The 21,576-nt window shown below is 40.4% G+C and overlaps 2 protein-coding genes across 6 annotated transcripts in view; both read right to left on the bottom strand.

Moving 5' to 3' along the window:
• The window catches only part of cog3 (component of oligomeric golgi complex 3), a 39,682-nt gene extending 33,511 nt beyond the window's left edge, over positions 1-6,171 (bottom strand). Inside the window, exon 1 of the mRNA XM_034186215.1 lies at positions 5,965-6,171. Coding sequence (XP_034042106.1) covers positions 5,965-6,132 — 168 coding nt within the window. The 5' untranslated portion in view covers positions 6,133-6,171. The remainder of the gene's footprint in view (positions 1-5,964) is intronic.
• A 7,544-nt stretch (positions 6,172-13,715) lies between these two features.
• mid1 (midline 1) overlaps positions 13,716-21,576 on the bottom strand; it is a 96,960-nt gene continuing 89,099 nt past the window's right edge. For 4 of the 5 annotated variants that reach the window (XM_034186442.1, XM_034186443.1, XM_034186445.1 and 1 more), the window contains exons 5-10: positions 21,177-21,325; positions 20,965-21,092; positions 18,436-18,579; positions 15,609-15,770; positions 15,315-15,522; positions 14,892-15,240 (exon numbers count right to left, since the gene is read on the bottom strand). In XM_034186442.1, coding sequence (XP_034042333.1) covers positions 14,892-15,240; positions 15,315-15,522; positions 15,609-15,770; positions 18,436-18,579; positions 20,965-21,092; positions 21,177-21,325 — 1,140 coding nt within the window. Of the gene's footprint in view, positions 15,241-15,314; positions 15,523-15,608; positions 15,771-18,435; positions 18,580-20,964; positions 21,093-21,176; positions 21,326-21,576 lie in introns of all 5 variants that reach the window. The other variant, XM_034186444.1, reaches the window with a different exon arrangement.

Genomic DNA, 21,576 nt, shown 5'->3' with positions numbered 1-21,576 from the left:
GACCATATCTACGGTCACATGTTGCTCTGTGGGGTTTACACTTCCTGCAGGACCCTGTGTGGGGCAGCATCTCATTTTGGGGGCTATGTCGCACTGAAGCAACTCCTCGCTATCCTTTACATTATTGCACACGTTTTTATCTTTCACTTTCTGCACAGATTCACAGCTTTCTCACATACATATGCACACGTACAATCACGTAACATCTTCTCAGTACTGGGGTCAACCAATTATCGACCTGGCCAATTATTAGAGCCAATATCCAACATTTTATGGTTACTGGTATCAGTCAATATTAAAGCCCATTTTCCGATAAGACAGTATAATTTTTAAAAAGCGTACAGATCCACATTTGTGAACCATGTTTCCCATGATCTGTCCATGTGAGTTTACAGCCACCGGCAGCAGGAGACAACTTGAAGCCATTTACAAAAGTTAACATTTCATATGAATTAGTAAGATGACATGGACGGAATGTTCACCAAACAGCCACACCGCCTACCACGTTTTTAAATCTGTACAGAGTGATATTTCATGAGATGCTGTCAAAAAAATTAAGGCAGGCAATCACTGCTTTCTGGGCTTTAGCAATGTTCCATCCACAGCAATATCTGATTTGTTAGATTCCAAGAGGTCAGGCTACTGACCCACAGAGTAGCATAGAAGAAGGTAATAGAGTGCAGACTGGGGCTGTGCCAGCAGTATTTATCTACTTATTTGTTAAACTTTGTAATTATGCTCCTTATAGTGCTCTGCACCTTTTGTGTAAAGGTGATGTTGAAAGGTTCTTTGAGTTAAACAGACTGTAAGGCATTTCAAGAAAGTTTTGTGTTAAGAATTTGTCTTATTCAAAATTTTGATACCTTTTTCACACTTTTTTTAAACTGCAGGCAAATATGGGTTTTGAATATCGGTCAACGGTCTTCTACATTAATAAATATTAAAAATAATCTGTATGGGCCCTATAAAAGCCATTATCAGTCAACCTCTATTCTGTTTTTATTCTGACCACCTCCTTAAAGTGCAGGTGACACAATATGTAATTTTTTTTTTTTTTTTTTGAGCATTTAAGACTCAAATTAAACAACAGTTTGAAATTTATCCTTTCCTGGTGCACAGTTTCTGAAGAGATAAATATTTGGCTTTTGAACTGCGTGCCAGTAAAAACCTGGAACTTCCGGGCGAGTCCCGACATTGGAGAAGAAGGAAGAAGTGACATCAGCGCCAAAACCATCATCTTAAGAGTCCCATTAATTTATGGATTTTTACAGGCTACTGACAGCCTCGCTTCCACCGAGTGGTTCGGGTCGGTGCTGCATGGTGTTTTCTGTGTCAGAACAATTAATTGTCGCCAGCAGAATCCTTTTGATTAGCAGGTGGAACACATATTGACGAGTACACACGCACGGTGTCTGTGGCTTCTCCACTCGGCACGGAGGCAAAACTGAGTATTTTCACATTATTTTATTGTTTTGTGGATCGTGGGATAATTTCATTGCATGCAGACTGAGATGTTATGAGCAGATGATGGACTGCGAGTCTTTCAACTTGTGGTGCAAAGTGACCCGCGGTGGAAGAAAAGGAGGCTTCGTTAACAGCAAAGACTCGATCCATCAGCCGCAATTAACCGATTACAGCCGGCGATGCAACCTGGCACCAAACTGCCGTGTGACATATGGACATTTCTTCAGTTAGGACATAAGGAATTAAATTATTTTCAGACGTCGTTTTGTAAAGGTGGATAAGTTTTCATCAGACTGAAGATGATCTCACTGAAAAGGACAGGTAAGACTATATTATTTAACTGCTCCTTGTGTGAATGGTTTTAATATTTAATAATGTGTTACACTACTAACATACAGTACACCAACTGTATTAAAAAAGGGAACAATATTTATTTTAAAAATTCCTGATATTTTCAGTCTCTCGTGTCATTTTTCAGATTTGAAATGTATGTACCAGCTTCTAAGAAATAAAAACTAAAATAAAAAATCCACACTGTTCGTCACTGTTGTCAGACTGAAGGTTTTCCTCCAAGGTTTGGTCTTCCTCATTGTCACCTAAATAAGGCTCAAAACCATAAGGCTGTGTCCCCACAGCTTCTTCAGAAGCACCTTCAGACTGGACTATAAAAAAAAAGAAGCTCCACACTAAAAAAAAAAAAAAAAAAAAAAAAAAAAAAAAAAAGTACATAAACAACTCGACCTCTGTTGTGTTTACAATTGATTTGGGCTTAAATCGGCAGTTCCCATTCTCCTGAGGACGTAGCAACAATATGGCCACGGCTGAGAGCTGAAATAGAGCGCAGGCTTCAGACAGCTGTTGTTTATCCTTCACCTGTGCACTTATCATTGACTTTTATTGTTCAGGATTTTTTTTAAATATCAACATTTCATCATTTTTAGTGATTATTTGTGCACATTTCTTGGTGTCACCTACACTTTAAGTATACATGGTATGTTGTTTTCCTCTCTCTTCACAGCATTTGTTGGCATATTTGTTGTTGCGCACACTGTCCTTGTTGGTATGTCTCACCAACAAGGTTATTCTCACTGTCATTGTTTGTTAAATGGTGTTATGGGTTTCCATGGGAAAAGGAAAGGGAACAGCAAATCTCTTCAAGGTCATAGGTAAAGGCAGAATCAGAGGTCATTTTGTAAAATAAATTAATGACCACATCTCCGGAACTAGAGGACATATGTAAACATGGTTTTCTGTGTTGACATCTGATCTCCTTGGGTTAGCAAATGGATGTAAATAGGAGGGTTTCCATTATCTCCAAACTGTGAAATCTGGAGCAGTGAAATGAATATTCGCTGAACGTAAAAAGTGCATTTTTGGGGAGAATGACCCTAAAAATAAAAGTTTAGACATGCATGAGGTGGTGTTTCCGACAATTTGAAAAAGGCATTATTTCACAAAACCACAATGGAAAATCTTTTGCGCTATTAGAGGTCACATGACAATGCAGAAAGAGTCATTTCAATTTATTTCATTTATTTATTTTATATATATATATATATATATATAGCGTCAAATCACAAAAAGTTGCCTCAAGGCGCTTCACACAAGTAATGACTAACCTTACCAACCCCCCAGTCATGTGACCTCACTCTAAAACACACAACACAGTACATGTGGACAGAGTAAGAAACAAACTCAATAAACCTGACAAAAGAAAGCTACGGCAATAATGAATTTCAAATAACTAGGAGATGGCAATATTTAGTTGGACTTACTCTTCTATTGCCATGACTACTGGAATGACAGTTCTTGCAAGAAAGTCACTGGAATGAGTTGTTGCGAGAGCTCAAAACCCAGCAGTTGCATTCCATCACTCAATGGAAATGCAGCCGTTTTGTTATTGTGCTTTAGGGACATTCTGAAGATATCGCTTAACTTTTGCACAAATCTGTAACTCAAGCAAAATTAAAACATTAACTGGCAGCAACTATCGGTGAAAATCAAGAACCGGTTAAAGATGCGTGTCATGATGTCAAGTCTGGCATCATGACATCAAACTGTGTTTCACAACAAGGAAAACAGCTGCAATGACCTAGAAAACCTGTGCAGACTTACATTTGTCAACACAAAAAACTGATCAGGAAGCATTAAATAATCAACCCAAAAAGCAGACCTGACAGCGAAGTGGCTATTGATTCGGATACCAAATTCCTTTTTCAGAAGGCTATTCGTTTGGCATCCAATAACAAACTGCTGTGATCATGAAGCATCCAATAACAAACCTCTGTGATTATCACATCATGGGGGCATCATGGTGCTGAAGCTGTATACAAAGCAACTGACAAATTTAAGCTCAAAACTCAAGGTGCCCTGACACTTGCACATCTTTGTGACGATCCCACCCGCTGTGTTCCCAGCTGGAGGCCATGCTTTGTTCCACTGGCTGCCACACGTTGTCTGCTTGCGTACATAAAATAATTATTTTGTTGCGGATTAACCATTTTCTGTCCGTGTTAGCTGTTGAAAATGCCTCAAATTGCTTCCAGAATCACAGAGGAGCGCTTCAGCTGCTGCTTTTCTTACACACACACACACACACAGACAGACACACACACACACACACACACACACACACACACACACACACACACACACACACACACTTGAACGAGGTGGAGAAAACATTTGGAGCTGTCTAAAAAGGTAATTATTTGTCATGTTTATATTGTAATGGCTTGGTAAAACAGTTGCATGTTCTTTCCTTCTTCTGTGCAGCTGTAAAAGTATGTTTGTGATAGATTTAACATCTCGTTATAATCGTTCAGACAAGCTGTGCTGTGATGCGGTGCGCTGACACAATTACATTGTTCACTTCTTCTTTACTGGACTTGACGAGCTGCATGTAGTGTTGGTGAGTAGATCACGCAATGTTCACTACCACTTCACATTTGTTGCACGACATTTATGAGCGAAAGATTTTTTTTAACATTTTAAAATTCTCTTTGCGCAATTGCACGCGACTGCGCCCCTCTCACATTCAGTCTACACCCGTTAACAACAAGTTTACTCTCCTGCGTGACACAGTGTGTGCATCAAAGTTGTGCAAGTGTCAGGGGGCCTTTAGATTTAGGGTTGTGCAAAAACCATCACACTGGGTAGTTTAAAGAACAATGGGTGCCGTTGTCATGGACTGAGATGACCCCTCTACCAGATTTGTATATGCGCTATGCTACACATGTGCAAGCTATCTGCTCATGCGCAAAAAAAAAAGAGGAAGGCTGTTCTGTGCTGAGTTTACCATTCCTATGTGTGGAAAAAAAACTGAAAGCTGGTTTCAATTTATGGAGAAAGATAACTGTGCACCTGATTCTGGTCTGCACACAGATAAAGCTTCCCATTTTTTGTGGATATAAGATCAGAATTTATTCACATTAAGCCTGATTTTGGTTCATACACAGAAAGGAGTAAACTCCGTACAAAACAAACTCCCTGTTTTTCGTGCATGCACAGATAACGAATATACAAATCTGGTATTCGCTGTTTCACAGTTGTGAATCTCGCTCCATCCCGCAGTCCCTGAGTCATGCGAGAGGTCAGTTTCAGCAGAGTTCCAATTCAGGGCACAATGTAAACAAACCTTGTGAAGTATGGACAACAAGACAACATCGGGGCACAGCAGTAGTTCATCACAGGTGTTACACCTCCTCTAGATACCCCTCTCAACTTGGGAGAATGTGTCATCATCATAATCGCCCGTAAAGTCGCTGGATCAACGCCATCCACATCCTCGCTAGCCATTGTTTACATGCTCTCTGGACCTCTGCTGGCGCCGTGGTGCATTCTGGGATGCACAGGGGACCGCCAGGGGTATTATGGGAAAGTTAAAGTACTGAATGTGGATAATCTCAGCACGACACCATACCAGTAGCAATTTACAGTGTACAGTATTATATCAATAGCAACAGCCAATTGACATCGATAGATCAAATCTGATCAATTTCGATCCATTAGGCACAAGACAGTGCAAACTCCTTCTTTAGTACTTTAACTATTATCTATAATTTGAGTATTAACTGACAAAAATGTAATAATGTGGTGATAGGTTTCAATAATTTTATATAGGTAATTAAATTAATTACAGCCAATATCATGTATTTCTGTTTTGCTGTCATACAATTTCCTCCAACTTTTTACACTATAGTGGACTTGCTTGTTTATATATATATATGTGTGTGTGTATTTTTCTGTCATTCAGAGCGGTGATAACTAAAAATGTCCTCGAAAACAACTATAAATTCCACGTCTTCTTGTTGTAAAGCTCCTTTAAAAAGTAAAGTTAGTCTACTAGCGTGACAAACCCTCCCGTGACAAATCTAACTTCACCACACACTCCACTCTGAGGAGTTATACCGAATTATTTTATCACTCGGACAGTGTGCGTTTCCAAAGCAAGCTAACTTCTGTTAGCCTGTTAGCTGCCTCCGGGGTGACAAACCTCACCTCGGCGGGCACGGACACACTCTCAGCTGCCGCTCGGATCTCCAACACGGAGTCGGTCTGTTTCTCCGTCAGAGGCGCGGTGGCTTCACCTCGACGATCCCACAGCGACAGCTTTTCACGGGTTTCCTTATCTGTTAGCTCCAGCACAGGCTGATCTGTGGAAGCCATCGTCGCACCAACAACGTCAGCAAACAGAAAGCTCTTCCTGTTCAGGGATAGTAGGCGTGGCTTGGTGACGTTGAAAGTACCGCCCACTTTCAGTCCTAGTTGAATAAACTTCTTATTTCTAGAAATTTCTGTTCACAAATCAAACAAATAAAAATTACATTCATCCATCTATTCAAAAACACCATCACATTTCTTCATAATACAGCCGATACTTGTGTGTTTTTTGGAGCAATTTTAATGACACATTTACATATTTATTATCGATCTCTTCTTATTATTATTATTAATATGCATATTTCACGGACATGAACGATAGAGGTGGGCGATATCGGGAATTTTGGTATTGATCCGATACCAAGTAAATACAGGCCCAGTATCGCCGATATCAATACTGATACTGATACTTTTTCATATTTAAGCTTCATAGATCTAAAGGATCCAAAAGATCGAATTTCAAAAACATTGTACATGACAACAAAATACTTTATTATCACAATCAACATTTTTGTTTAAAAAATGTCACTCAACACAGCTTAAAATCTCCTGAAGTCGAGGGCTGACTCGAGGAGAGCGCTGAGTGGGTGGGCCAGGCTGAGCCTACCTACATGGCTTTTGGCTGGCGCAGCTGAGCCACGTGACTGCGCAACAACAAAAGACCAGAGGAAGGAGGGTGCGCTGCTCCATGTTGTGTGACACAGCGCAGTGCTGCTCTTACAGACAGAGAGTAGACTTTGATAAATCTGCGTGCCCAGCAGTCAGTGCGTACAGGAGAGAAAAAAGCTTGAGTATCTATCTTTTTACACGAGGATCATTCATTATTTTCACTTAACAGAGGCGTTGCTAGGCCGGTATCGTAGATTTACGTTGATGCTACCTGTCTATACCCGCCCGCTGTGCATAAACAAATGACGTCATAGCGCGCAGCCCAAGAACTGTCCGCAGAGAAAAAGATGAAAAGGCGAGAAGTGTGTTTTGGTCCCAATACGGATTTTCCGGATGATTTTCTCATGGATAGTATGACAATGAACAGCAGCTAAAGCAGCCAGCTTGATGAGGATGCACTGCCGAATTTGGAGAGCAGCGCGCGCCAGCTGACACGACAAAAGTTAAAGTGAGCCAACTTTTTATGTACGCATTACGTGTTGTGTATCTGAGTAAAAAGTGATAATAATGCAAACAACATGCATTTGTCATGTGCCCTCCAAAAGCATGTTATTGTATTAATATCAATAGCAGCATTGGTATCAATATTATCGATATTAGGATCGATCCGCCCACCTCTAATGAAAGAGCGAAGCTCTTCAGCATCTCACCATGTCATTTCCGGTTTGTGGCTTCGTCTACCGTCGGTTTGTGGCTTTTTACGGCTTTTTACAACAGTGTTGTCCGGTTTGTGGCTTTTTCCCCACTGGGCAGATTTTTTGTGCCATTTCTGGTTTGTGCCTTCATCTAACATAGAGCGAACTTCACTCATTGTATTATTATTATTATTATTATTATTATTATTATTATTATCGTTACTCACTCATCTTCAACCGCTTATCCGGGATCGGGTCGCGGGGACAACAGCTACAGCATGGAACCCCAGACTTCCCTTTCCCAGGCCACATTGACCACCTCTGACTGGTGGATCCCGAGGCGTTCCCAAGCCAATGTGGAGATATAATCTCTCCACCTAGTCCTGGGTCTTCCCCGGGGTCTCCTCCCAGATGGATGTGCCTGGACAACCTGGTCTCATGGCAAGTTGTGATTCAGCAACACGAAATATACATTAATCTATTGGTTTGTGATATTGTGACGAAAAGCGCCTCGTTTTTGTCACGGCAGCACAAATTCATTCTCATTCATTCCGTGATGGCTGCATAAAATTAAAAGTGAAGCGGGGCGGTCGGGGTGGTTATGGTTAGGGTGGGGGGGAAGAGTAAGATTAGGTTATGGTTAAGGTTAGGGTTGGGGGTAGGAGTAGGACTAGGGTTAGGAATAGTGAGTTAAAAATACCCCGTCACGAAAATTTGACTCATTTCGACACAGGAGCACGAAAAACAAAAAACAAAACGTGAAACTGGGCTGGTCTGGAACATCTTCCTAGGGAGGAGCCCAGGAAGTATCTTTACCAGATGCCTGAACCACCACCATGAAGGAGCAGCGGCTCTATTCCGAGCTCCCCACGGATGACCGAACTTCTCACCCTGTCTCTAAGGGAGACACCAGCCACCCTCCTAAGGAAGCCCATTTCGGCCGCTTGTATCTTGTTCTTTCGGTGATGATCCAACCCTCATGACCATAGGTGAAAGTAGGAACAAAGATTTGCCAGTAGGTCGAGAGCTTCGCCTTTTGGCTCAGCTTCCTTTTTGTCACAACAGTACGGTACAGCGAATGCTGCGCCAATTCTCAGGCCAATCTCATGCTCCATTGTCCCCTCTCTCATGAACAAGACCATGAGGCACTTTAACTCCTCCACTTATTATTGTTATTATTATTATTATTATTACATTTTATAAACATGTCAGTTATTCTAGAGTTTGGATTTCCACATACACTGGGGAAACAGCCTATTTGACCGTGCCCTGACTTGATATTCATTTTATGTTATCACCTAAGGCCATATTGATACTCATCAGGTCACCCCTGGTTTTCAAACACATAATCCAGAATATCATCAGGAATAATTGCAAATAAACCAATTTTGTACACTCAGAATGCTTGATCAAATGTCCAAAGTCATTGAACATCATCAACAACAACAACAAAAAAACTGCTTTCATACTGTGAATTAAGAAATATAGACATAAAATATATGCTGGACACAAATGGCACCGATTTGATGAATTTAAACTAGTGACATAAAATATATGATAAATAAGACTTACCTGTGCTTACGGTAATTGCCATGATGGGAATTAACCAATAAATGATGGTTATACTGTACTACCTTAAAGGGGCTGATTGTTTCTAGATAGTTCTTAAGTTTGAGTTGGTTAATCACTGCCCCCAGTGGCAGTGGAGAATGAGGGAGGAGGTTGGGTAGCTGGAGGAAGTGGCTGGAAGCTCGAATGGCTTCACTGTTTGGGGTGGGGGAGAATTAGATGAATTGCAGCATCTTACATTGGGTTGAGGATCAATCGTGACATGGATATTGTCTGACAGACCCTAGTTCATCACAGGTTACTTCCCCAGCCAAGGTTGGTACCCATTTATTGCTCTTATATTTTACCTTTATTTATTCTATTTTCATATTTAATAATTGCTGCTACTGACTGATTGTCACCAATGAAGTTTTGTTGTTATTACAATGACAAAAAAGTCTCTCTTATCTCTTATTTACAGCTGGGTGGACTGAGACAATGAAGATGAAATGCATTGTCCAAAGACACAGACAGTGTGACGTTGGTAGCCCAAACCCAATCCCACTGAGCTACATGAGCTGCTCTGCCCAGTATGAGGGCTGCTGAACACATGAAAAAAAGGTATAGGAACCATGTTGGCTGATGCCATTAAGAATGTGCCTAGGCAGGCAGTGGTATTGACACGCATAATTTCACGCAACAGTTGTATTCAGGAATATCAGGATGTGTCTGTTAATGTCGGCTGCTTTCATCTCATTATGCATTTGTCACAATAATGCATGACTTAAGGTGCACTGACACGTGCATGACTTTGATTCACGCACTTGCACAACCTGTGTCATGCAGGAGAGTAAACCACCTGTCTTTAACGGGTGTAGTCTGAACATGAGAAGGGCGATGGCACATGCAATTGCACAAAGAGAATTTTGAAATATTCAAAAAATCCTTCATGCATAAATGTCGTGCTACGTGGCGCGATCTGCTCGCCAACACGATGTGCAGCTCGTCAAGTGAAGTAAAGAAGAAGTGAACAGAGCGAGTGGTTGCGTCAGCGGATCGCATCACAGCGCAGCTCGTCTGAACGATTATGACAAGATGTTAAATCCTTCATAAACATACTTTAACAGTTGCAGACAAGAAGGAAAGAAAATGCAGCTGTTTTACCAAGCCATGACAATGTAAACTTGACAAATAATTACCTTTTTAGATGGCTCCAAATGCTTTCTCCAGCTCATTCAGCGCACGCGCGCATGAACAGCGCTGCTGGAGTGGTCCTCTGTGATTCAGGAAGCGATTACAGCCATTTTCAACAGACAACTTGCAGAGAAAATGATTAATCCGCTACAAAATAATTATTTTATATACACAGCGTCCCACCTGGGTGGTGCAACAAAGCATGGCATCCTGCTGCAATCACAGCGGGTGGGATCATCATGATGACGTGCATGCAAGTGCATGAATCAACGTCTCACACGTGTCATTGCACCTTTACTGTTACTGTTGTGTAGCAGCTTGGTCTGCATAGTGTTGTGATTTTAACTCCTCCCACTTGTTTCTGTCTGAAAGCAAACTCTGGCATGTGAGGCAGATACTCTGTCCAGTTGGCTAAAACCCGGGCTCTGGCCTGAGTAGCCAGAGTATCCTTTGGCTGTCGGGGGAGTGAGGCTTATTGAATACTACCGCACAGTGACTCCTGGTGGCCAAGCTGGAATAGGATTTTTCAAGGTACAAGTAATTCACAGCAATGAGTAGTCAGGTATTTTCTATTTCATCCACAACAAATCCTGAACTCCCTGATACTGGGAAACATAGAGTTGTATTGTACCAGTGCATCCTGACACATACAGTACTGAACAATACAGCCCTTTAAGGCTTCTAACTGAATTGGCTTAAATTCTTGTTGGGTCAAGGCTGGTATTTTGGCTTTTGAGTTATCAGGCAGAGAAGCCTGAGCTGGGGCATTGCTTGTAAGCAGTTTCTCTTCAAACATTAATTTCTGTTGTTGTCATCCTTTTTATTTTTGACCTGCTGTTGGTTTGATTTATAGGGTGCGATGTTTACCCAGTTGGTGGAGGTAATGCAAAAGAACTCTTTCTTCACAATGGCAAACATAAGAGAGCCTCCTGAATGCATCAGTAATACTCACACAGACACTCATCTTCAACAGCTTAGTCCAGTCAAGGGTCGTGGGGGGCAGGAGCCTATCTCAGCAGTCATAGAGCGCGAGGCGGGGTATACCCAGGATAGGACGCCAGTCTGTCGCAGCCATCAGTAATACTATTTTTTTTTTTTAAACCCTAATGATTACAAAAACCACAAAGCTATTTGCAAAGATCTTAAAATCCCTGTTTCAGCAATTCATAATGTTGTGAAAAAACTCAACAGTCATAAAATTGTTCATTTCACTTCAGTTCAATTTAATCAGCTTATAAAGTGCCAAATCACAACAAAAGCTCTCTCAAGGCACCTCACACATAACAGTTCAACATAAAAATTAAAATAAATAAATAAATATAAAAAAATCAAGTACATAATTAAAAACAGAAGTAAAAGAATAAAACAGATTATAAAAATAAAACCTAGTCACAAGAAAGAGAATAAAAATAGGTTTTATGTCTTGACTTAAAAATGTCCACGTACTCCGACTGCCTCACGGTTGGAGCAAGACCGTTCCACATAGCGGGTGCATGATAAAAAAAAAAAAAAAAAAGCTCTTTGACCTGCTGACGTCTTCTTCACCCTGGGAACACAGGGAAGTCCTGCATCCGACTACAAAGCCCAGGCCGGCACATAGGGTTCCACCAGATCGGCCAGATAAGATGGCACCAAGATGTTAAAATGAAGTTAAGATGCTTCCAGGATGCTAGAAGCACTAAGAAGAAATTACATGAGAAAACCTTGTACAGATTGGAAAGGATACAAAGTTACAAATCTTGTAACTTTACAAGATGTCCCTGTCTTGATTTTACTACATGAAACATACAACATGATGAGAAGCTAAAACTGCAATTAAACAATAGACAGAATGTTTGGCTGGGGATGATGTCAAAACTTTGTCGGTTCTACAAATTACTGATGGCGAACTTGAAGCTTCGCTCTGGAGGGTTACGAAACCTGTTGTACCGGAGTTGGGATCAGAAGGAAGACATTCCAACACCTGCTAAATGGACCTTCAGTATGTCACCAACTGATTCCAAACAAATACTTTGAAAAGTTCCATGTGCTTTAGTGTTGAAAGTGAGTAAATGAAGTGAATGAACTAGGATCACACATTCTGAATATTTCATATTCAAAGCCTACACTCAGTGTTTGTACACTAACACATATGTTGCTTGGATGTAGAAGTAGTTTTTGATGTTCACACTTTTTAAAGGTGTTGATGTCACAAATATGTTGGCAAATTACTGCAACTGCTCATTTCTTTTATGGTGCTCGTTTCTCATCAAGCACTGTTTGTTGTTATTCTTTATGCTCCCTTTCGCTCTCGATTTAGCGACAGCTGAAGACCATATACAAAGCTGACGTCACAAGACAAACAAAACAACATGAAACATTTCCCAGGAGATACTTTGCCTGCAGCAACAATTAACAGTTTAAAACACAGAAGATATAAAAACCAGCAGGTGGAGCCCCGGGGCATATGTTTAAAGGTCCATACTGTTGAATGTGGTAATTGTCAGTAAAATAGCACAGCGTGCAAACCAACAGGCGTTGATAGGCCTGGATGCTTTATTCAGTGCCATCCTTTACTGCAATCTCTGTCAAATTTTTGTTTCAAAATACAGCAGATTAAACAGTGATGAATAAAAATGTTAATGGAAAGCACAGTGGCTGTATAAATATGTTTAGAATATGAATTTAAAACTGTATGGCCTTTCAAATTTCACAAAACTGACAAAATTTAGTTTGGACCGAAATCCAAGCATTATAATGTAGGTCTATTTTTGTAACATGTTACAAAATTACAGCTCATTTTAATGACAACATATTTATCTGGGGTGGGGAGGAATTGCATAGTGAATATTTTATTTTGCATTTAATGCCTTCTACAGATGGAAGCGTGTGTGTGCGCATGGGTTTGAGATTACCTTTGACCTTGCATGATTGTTCCCAGGTTGTGCACACTAACATCTGTAAGATGTCTTGTAAATTACTTCAGAGGCGTTAACTGGTTCCAAAACAGTGTTTTTACATGTTCTTCCCAGCATCCTTGTGCAGCTTGGGGGAAGCCCCCATGTGATCTATGATGCCGCTACCAAATGCAGATCATGGTGTCTGATCACTTGGATTTCCCCCTTCAGGGGTCAAAATTCTACATATTTTCCAAACAGCACAAATTTTGATCATATTTAAATGCTCAGGAATGAAATTATAGTAGTGCCAAACTAAATTGTCTTTGTCTTCTATCTTAAAAAAAATCCTAAAGGCCGCACAGCTTTAAATATGCTCCATATGATCCTTTTAATAATGCTGAAACTGATGTTGTTGAAAGGCTGACAACTCATTGGACAATTACTTGGTTATTGACAGTTTTTGTTTCAAAATTTTTAAATCGTTATCATTACAGTAAAAACCAGAACTGTGCATGATGAAATGGATGACTACCAGCTTTTGTCTGAACTTTCCTCCCAGTCGATACAAGAAAGGTACATTCAGGAGATGGTGTTGATGTTTTTCGGCTCCCAGCGGGGAGTCTGATGAGGAGGTCACACTGAGTTCAGAGGGGTTTTCTTTTTCTTTCTTCCTCTTTGGGTTCTTGTCTACTTCAGTTGAAAAGAGTGCAATGTTCAAGCTACATTACTCGAGTACAAAAACATGTCGGAGAGAATCTTGTCAAAAGTTGTCGACTGCCTCTGTGAGCGGCTGAAAGAGTGTGAAAAACTGACACGTCTGTCGGTGTTCTACGTTCTATTGTTCTGTCGTCACTGTGGTCGTCTGAACCTGTTCAAGCTTTCACAACACAACTGGGGGTAAAAATAACCACACTGAGAATCAAATTAGTGAATCAAATTAGTTCACTTTTATTACCTTGCACTGAACCAGTTGTCATCTTATGGAGAAACACTTCACAGTGTTAATTCATTAACTGCTGCAGTCTGATTGGATGTTTAATTCCTTATTTAAAATGACGGCAGGGACACATTTGCATTGTGGTACAGCAAAAAAATGTTATGTTTTCATGTCAAGCTTTGTTTTCTCAAAGTACTGTGACATATAAACAATTTTTTTTAAAGATTTAAAAATTTACTATAAATATTTTACAACTTAAAAAAAACATTATGGTTAATACAGCCACCAAGTTTTGGCAGATTTGAACTCAAAAATGTATTGTCACTCTTAACATGCATGCATTAAAGGGGTCATATTGTGCAAAATAACTTTTTTTTTTTATAATGTTCTACCTTTAATCAAAGTTGGTGCTTCAATTTAAACATCTTCAAAGTCCTACTTTTTCATGAAATCGCTGACATAAATTAAACGTACCCTTGATATAGCTTGTTTTAGACTTCTGTGACATATGTCACAGAAATTGAGTATTTTTGGCTAAAAACTTTAATAACTGGTTTTAAAACAGATGCCAACCTATTTCAGCTTCTTGAAAAAAAGTATGACCAATAACAATATGACCCCTTTAAAATGTGTGTAATATGAATAAAAAAATGGAGATATTTGAAAATAACTGCTTTGTTTTTGCTTATTTTTTGTAAGAAAAACCCTGAAAACCATGCAGCAGAATAATAAGTGCAAAGCAAACAATCTCAAAATGCAAGTAGATAATAAAAAACAAGAACACAGTTACAAAAACGTGATTAAAAATGTACACCTGGAGTGTTAATTGCATCTTTTGTACATAAGGATCATCACAGTTCTGGTCTGCATTGGAAGGCATACAATCCAAGAGGACAAGTGCAGTCAGTTCTGGCAGTCTGTCCCCTCCAGGTGATCTGGGATGGGCAGTCCAGTGAGGACTGTTAAGCACCTGTTCCACACGTTGAACACCGGACAGACTGGTTGGACGAAGGAGATGTCAAAACTATATAAGTGCTGAGAGCTGATAGCATCATAGAAAGACAAACACCCAGAGTCATAGTCCAACAAAACCCCAAGGCGCCGGAGCTGCGGCAGTGGCTCGATGGGGATCTCTTTACTGTTGTGACGAACCACCCAGGAGTTATTGCAGCGAGACAACACCCAGGAAGCTGAGTTTTTCCCTACCCACTCGTGTTTTGGTGCTGACTTGTACGCAATACCCACTGCAAACCTGAAGAGAAAACACTGAAGTAGTTAAAAAGTATGATTAGTCATAATAAAAATTCAGCAGATGAATGTTTTTACCATGTGCTTCCTCCTATCAGAGCCTCCCAGTAATGGCGGCCACTGTCAATGTAGACATTTCCTGTGACGCCGTAGCTGCTGTTGCTGGTGAAGCGGTCTTGACTGTGGCTCTTCTTTGACGATGTCTCGTCCCGCTCGACTGTCAGGTTGTCGTGGGACACCCTCAGCTTCCGGTGAGCAGACTTTGGGTCCAACTTGAATGGCTGACCTTAAACAGATTATCTTTTAATGTGGGCTCATAAAACACACACAGTAAACACAATCCTGTTGGTCATGTTGCTAACGTCTACATACTGTTGGTCTTGAGTTTCCCTGGTTCACTGCTGCGGTTTCCAGCCTGGTTTATGGCCTTCACTATGAAAATGTACATGGTTCCACACTGCAGCCCGTGCACAGTGTAGTGATTTTGCTTGATATTTGGTACAATCATCCAGCTATCAGCAGAGTTACACAAACCTGCAATGCAGACAGACACACAGATGGCTAATAAGAAGAAACAAACCGGTGAACCTTTACACCTTCGTCAGTTGGCACCCTGTTCATTTGTGTTGCAAGGTGACATCCAGATTAAAATATGTTCCTACTGGCTCATTTGGATTCCACTTTAGCTGACCTGGTCTTGTGAGTGAGATGTCTGGTGTCCAAATCCCACTAGAAGCCCCAAAAAATATATCACTAAGTTGCACATTGGTGTTGTTGGCGGGATGTGGCAGGTGATGATGTCATTCCAATTACAGGCAAAGGTTCTTATTACCTAAAAGCACCTGTGACCTTGGGATGAGGTCAAAATGTGGTGGGGAGATATATAGTAAAGTGAAATCCAGACTGAAATATATTCCTACTAGCCTGACCAGTGGGGATTTCCCTTTGGCTGACCTGGCCTCATGAGCGAGAAGTCTGGTGTTTGACATATCACTCAGTTCTACTGTACTTACAGTTACTGCTTTGATTGATAAAGTGGTTAATTTCCCCCAAAAAATAAAAGGACCCGGTTCAAGGCCTCTGGTCCACCATTCTTCCTGTACACCTGGCGTTCCATCAGAAATGGCATCTTGCAAAAAAAAAAAAGTTGTGCCAAATCAACATGCAGATCCATAGTGGATCCTCTGTGGTGACCCCCCCACCCCCCAAAAAATAGATTTGAAGCCCAAAGAAACAAGTGCATTGTTTTTACTAAGTCACGACACCCTGTGCAAACACTGATAAGCTTACAACTGGCATATGATACTTTTCTGCAGAAAGCTTTTACAAAGTGTAGTTCAGTGATTTTGACCGTTGACCTTTTGATCCCCAAATCTAAACGCTTCATGGGGTCATTGTGACTAACACATACATCAAATCTGATGACAATCAGGCAATTAGGAAATATGTCATTGTGCTCAGAATATTTTTACAAAGTATGCTCCAGTGACGTTGACCATTGACCTTTAATAGGCTTCTTTGGGTCAATATGCCTAACACACATAGCAAGTTTGATGACAACTGGGCAGTTAAAAAAGACATCATTGTACTCGTATGATTTTAGGAAGTACAGTATACAACAGAAGTAATCTCACTCAAAGTGAAATGCATATGACTGACTGACTGACTCCATGCACACAGTGATGTCAAGGCCACCAGCTGGATCATGGAAAAAGACTAATCAGGTACAACTGCTTAAAGAGTTGTGATGTACTGAAAGCAATTAGTGCAAATGGAAATGTGCATGAAGGTTAAGACTGGTACATCAGTCAAGAGCTAACAATCTGCTGTAACCACAACACTTTTGGGTGTTTTGAGCAACATGGAATAGGTTCCTCTCAGGTTTGTTTGAAACTATTTGAAGAATTCAATGCCCCCTCTCAAAAATAACAAATAAATAAAATAAAGTCAACCAGTAAATCAAACATGTGGTTCTAGTTTAGACAAATAAAATATAAGGTTGGTTTTGATAGTTTAGTTTAGTTTATTTTAGCTTATATAGCACCAAGTCACAACAAAGCTGCCCCAAGGCGCTTCACAGAAGTAAGGTCTAACCTTACAAATGCCCAGAGCAAGCACACAGGCGACAGTGGTAAGGAAACACTCCCTCTGATGACTTAAGGAAGAAACCTCAAGCAGACCAGACTCAGGGCTGACACACTGCTTAGGCCATTCAGCCAAAAAGGTTTACAATACAGAACACAACACAATTATTGATGAGAGTCCATGCAGGCATCCAGTCCACCATTGGGAGGGGGTTTTGAGATTTTGATAATATCTCAAGGTGCAAAATTAAATGTTATGCTATATAGTATATGAATGCTGTAATGCTATAAATGCTGTATATTTAATAAATTTATCTGCTATTTTGCATTGAGATGGCACACGCATTGTGACTTTCTTCTGGGTGCCATGCTATTGGCCTGTACTTGCACTGCTCATTGTATTTTTATTTTTTATTATACTTATGGTATTTTTTAATCGGTATTTATGTGTTATGTGATTGTTATGAATGGAGTGACTCACTGCCAAACCAAATTTACCTTTTGGTACAAATAAAGTAACCTTGAACCTATATGTGCTAAGTGTTTATTTTCCAGTTTTGCAGAATGACCAAAGAGTAATGGGTTAATTCTCTTATAATAACTAATGCTTCCATACCCTAGTCATACTTCACCTGGCTACTGCCGGTAGACACTTTCAAGAGGTGGAGAATGGATCAATATGGTTGCCATCCAGGACCCGGGGTGGTTCCGTGGTGTCGCGGATGCAGCAATGCGTACTAATAGCACATGATCCAAGATCTGACTTGACGTTTCTTTAAAGTTGACCAGTTAGTTTTTGAGTACTGGCAGTTCAACGTACTCTAAATCATAACATCTTTAAGTTAAAAGCTTGTAATGTGCAAATGGAATCAAACCTGATCTGTCTCAGGGTTTAGCGTGTTCCCATATTCTATCATGAAAAAGTGCAGTGTATTCTGCAAACATCTCATCACACAAAAGCCAGGACAGAATTCTGTCTCTTATGGTTGGAGACTGTAACGTAGCCTGCAAACATTTGAATGTCCTCCATTCAAATCCGTCATCATAGTCAGGATTTGCACCACAAATATAGAATATATTCCCACAAAGAGAAGAGCAGGCTGCATGGGACTTACTGACAACATTGGAGTGGCTGGTGAAGATGGCGTACTGAAGTTCATATGATACAACAGAGAACTCATCATCCGATGTCCAGTGAACTGTGATGGTGTCATATGAAGCCGTACTTAATTCCTCGCGGATTACTGGTGGATTTGGAGCTGCAGCGAAATAACAAAAGACATGTGTTGTTCCAACACACAAACCAAAATTAAGTGGATTGCACAAAATACAAAGAAACCTTCAGAAAAGCTTGCAATCAGAGGGCTGCTGACAAGAATTACTATCTATTTTCACTTATTTTGTCAACTTGAATTACACCGGATTGCAGTTCTTCCAGCGATAGCCATGGACCCCATGCAGCGTTAAACACAATCGCCAATCAAAACCTGCCTCATTCAGCAGGAAAATGAAGTACAATTACAGACTACTCACGAAGCGTTCTAATTTATCTCTTACTTACTAAGAGGTACATGATTGAAATATGAATTCCAGCAGCGCCTGCCAAAGCATTTAAACAGTGTGAATCCACATAAATTTAAATTGTACTGTTTGGATAAAGACCACCAACAATCCACTGAAGTTTATCATGTTGCATGATATTCTGTGTGTAATTTTAAGTATAAATCAAAGAACTGATTAGTCTGAGGTACAATATACTACATATTTTGAAGCTAATGCAGTTTAGTAAAGGCTATCGTGTATTCTACACTGTCACATAATTAGCAATGGTTAGCCTGTGCTATACTGTCACACTCATGCTAATTGGGCAATGTAATTTCTCTACTTCCAGGGACACAAACATGGCACTTTCTGAGTTTTTGGGCAAATTACATGCAAACAAAGTCAAAATACAAAGAAAAAGTGGTGATGCGGTAGGAAAGTGGATGTCTGTTGTGGTTTGTTTGTGACCCGGAGCTCAAACATGTCGAGGCGGTTGTGCAGGCAAGAGAATGGAGCTATTCTGGTTAGCTGTGTATGCTAACACTTACTGACACGACGGCTCACGTTTGCCTCATCTTCCCTTCTCTGGGAACCGAAGAAAAAAAACCCCTGCACTTTTCGCGACTGCTTCAGTGATTGCAGCCGAAAACAAAACAGTACACCATTTTCCCATGTACAGTTATTATGCTGTGTACATAATGCGCAACAGGAGCGGCTGTCCCCATAAATGGTCAAATCCCGCAATATCACACAGGGTTCAAATGAGACTGCACTGCGTTGTATTCTAAACATCCACAGTAATGCTAATTAACAATGGCTAGTTTGTATTCTACACTGGCCCAGTAAGCCTAATTAGCAAAACCTGTTAGCTTTTACTCTACACAGCTACACTCAGAGATGAAAAAGACTTTAGTACACATTGTTATTCAGTGAACAAGCTAGTAACAAGGCACTCCGGCCACCATCTTGTTGATGGACTTGAATGATGCTACACAATATAAATAAAGTCATGTGTTTCCTACTGATACCACAAAAGTTGCACATTCACTCACTCACTCATTTTCAACCGCTTACTCCAATTAAGGGCTGCAAGGCAAAAGTTGAACAAATGCTTCAAAATTAGAATAAGAAAAGAGGCAATGGAAAGTCTGAAGCGATCAAAGTGATATATATTCCACTTTAATGCACAAGAACACAATTATTAAAAAAAACCTATCTAATGTAGAATCATTTAATGGCTTTTTACCCAAAATGCAAACACACCAAAAATGGTTTAAATTCAATCTAAATGATGGCAGGCAAAAATAACTGCCTGCCGTCTGATGCATGATCTTTTGTCTCTAATGTCATGATAGGGCTAATTGCCAAAGCTAACTTATATTCAATATTGTCACATAAAGGGTAATTAGCAATTATCAGAGAGAATATATATATATATATATATATATATATATATATATATATATATATATATATATATATATACTACATAAGGAGAAGATGGCCCCTGAGATAATCTGCTACAAGAGTGCATCAAACAGCTGAAGGCAGGCAGTTTTAAGGAGTTTTAAGTTTTAAGGAACATCTGAGTCCCATAGAAGTTACCAAGTCCAAAGGTTGTTGACAGTGACAGGGCTGAGCTCCTGTGGGACTTCAAATTCCAGACAGACAAGCAGTTGCTGGCCAACCAACCAGACATAGTGGTGGTTGACAAGGGAAAGAAGACGGCAGTTGTGATAGATATGGCAATCCTAGCAGACAACATCAGAAAGAAATAGCACGAGAAAACTGAGAAGTACCAAGGGCTGAAGGAACAACTAGAGCAGATGTGGAAGGTAAAGTCCAAAGTAGTCCCAGTGGTAACTAGAAGCTGTGACCCCCAAATTGGAAGAGTGGCTCCAGCAGATTCCAAGCTGAACATCAGAGATCTCTGTCCAGAAGAATGCAGTCCTAGGAACAGCTAAGATACTGCACAGAACCCCAAACTCCCAGGCCTCTGGTAAAAGACCTGAGCTTGAGGAACACACATACCCCCACCCCCAATCCAGGCTGTAGTGAAACCAAATTCATTTGGCAGTAAAAACTGAAAAGCTTCTACTCACCTGTGAGGTAATCCAAGCTTTCCAGCATTTTCTTCTCCCGTGTGAAGTCCAATGCAAAAGTGTCAAAGGTGTCATTCAAGTTAATTTCTGGTAACAGGATCTGAGAGGACGCCGTGGCCATACACACTCTTAAAACAGAAACCCATGTTAACACGTTGACAGGTTTATACAGGTTTGACTATTGATATTTTGATGATCCTGTGGCTAAGCACCTTTCACAGATACTTTTAGCTGTCTGCAAGAAGCGAGCGTGATCCGTCTCTTTCAGGGTTTGCTCAGCTTGTGTGATGAGGGAGGAGGACCGCTCGATGCACTGCTTGCAGCCTGCTATCTGCTGGGCCAATTTTCTCAGTCTCACAGACTGCACGGAAAAGAAAGAAAGGAAAAAAAAAAAAGCACTAAGGCGGTTGGTGGAAAACCTGACAGTGTGAGGAACAAGTCTATATACTTGTACTTTGTAACTAAAAGGATAGTGCAAATCATTACACCCAGGCCCCAATGTACCATTAAACAATGTTACAAAATATTTCATTTTTTTTACTTCATGCCTTCATGAAGGTCTGCCACAAACTTAAATGATCTGTATTTCCACAGTTTCATGAAACTGACCCA

Source organism: Thalassophryne amazonica, chromosome 14 (genome assembly GCF_902500255.1).
Source record: "Thalassophryne amazonica chromosome 14, fThaAma1.1, whole genome shotgun sequence".
NCBI classification, from domain to species: domain Eukaryota; kingdom Metazoa; phylum Chordata; class Actinopteri; order Batrachoidiformes; family Batrachoididae; genus Thalassophryne; species Thalassophryne amazonica.
The sequence above is the reverse complement of the archived record's forward strand: the minus strand, read 5'-3'. Positions and strand labels throughout refer to the sequence as shown.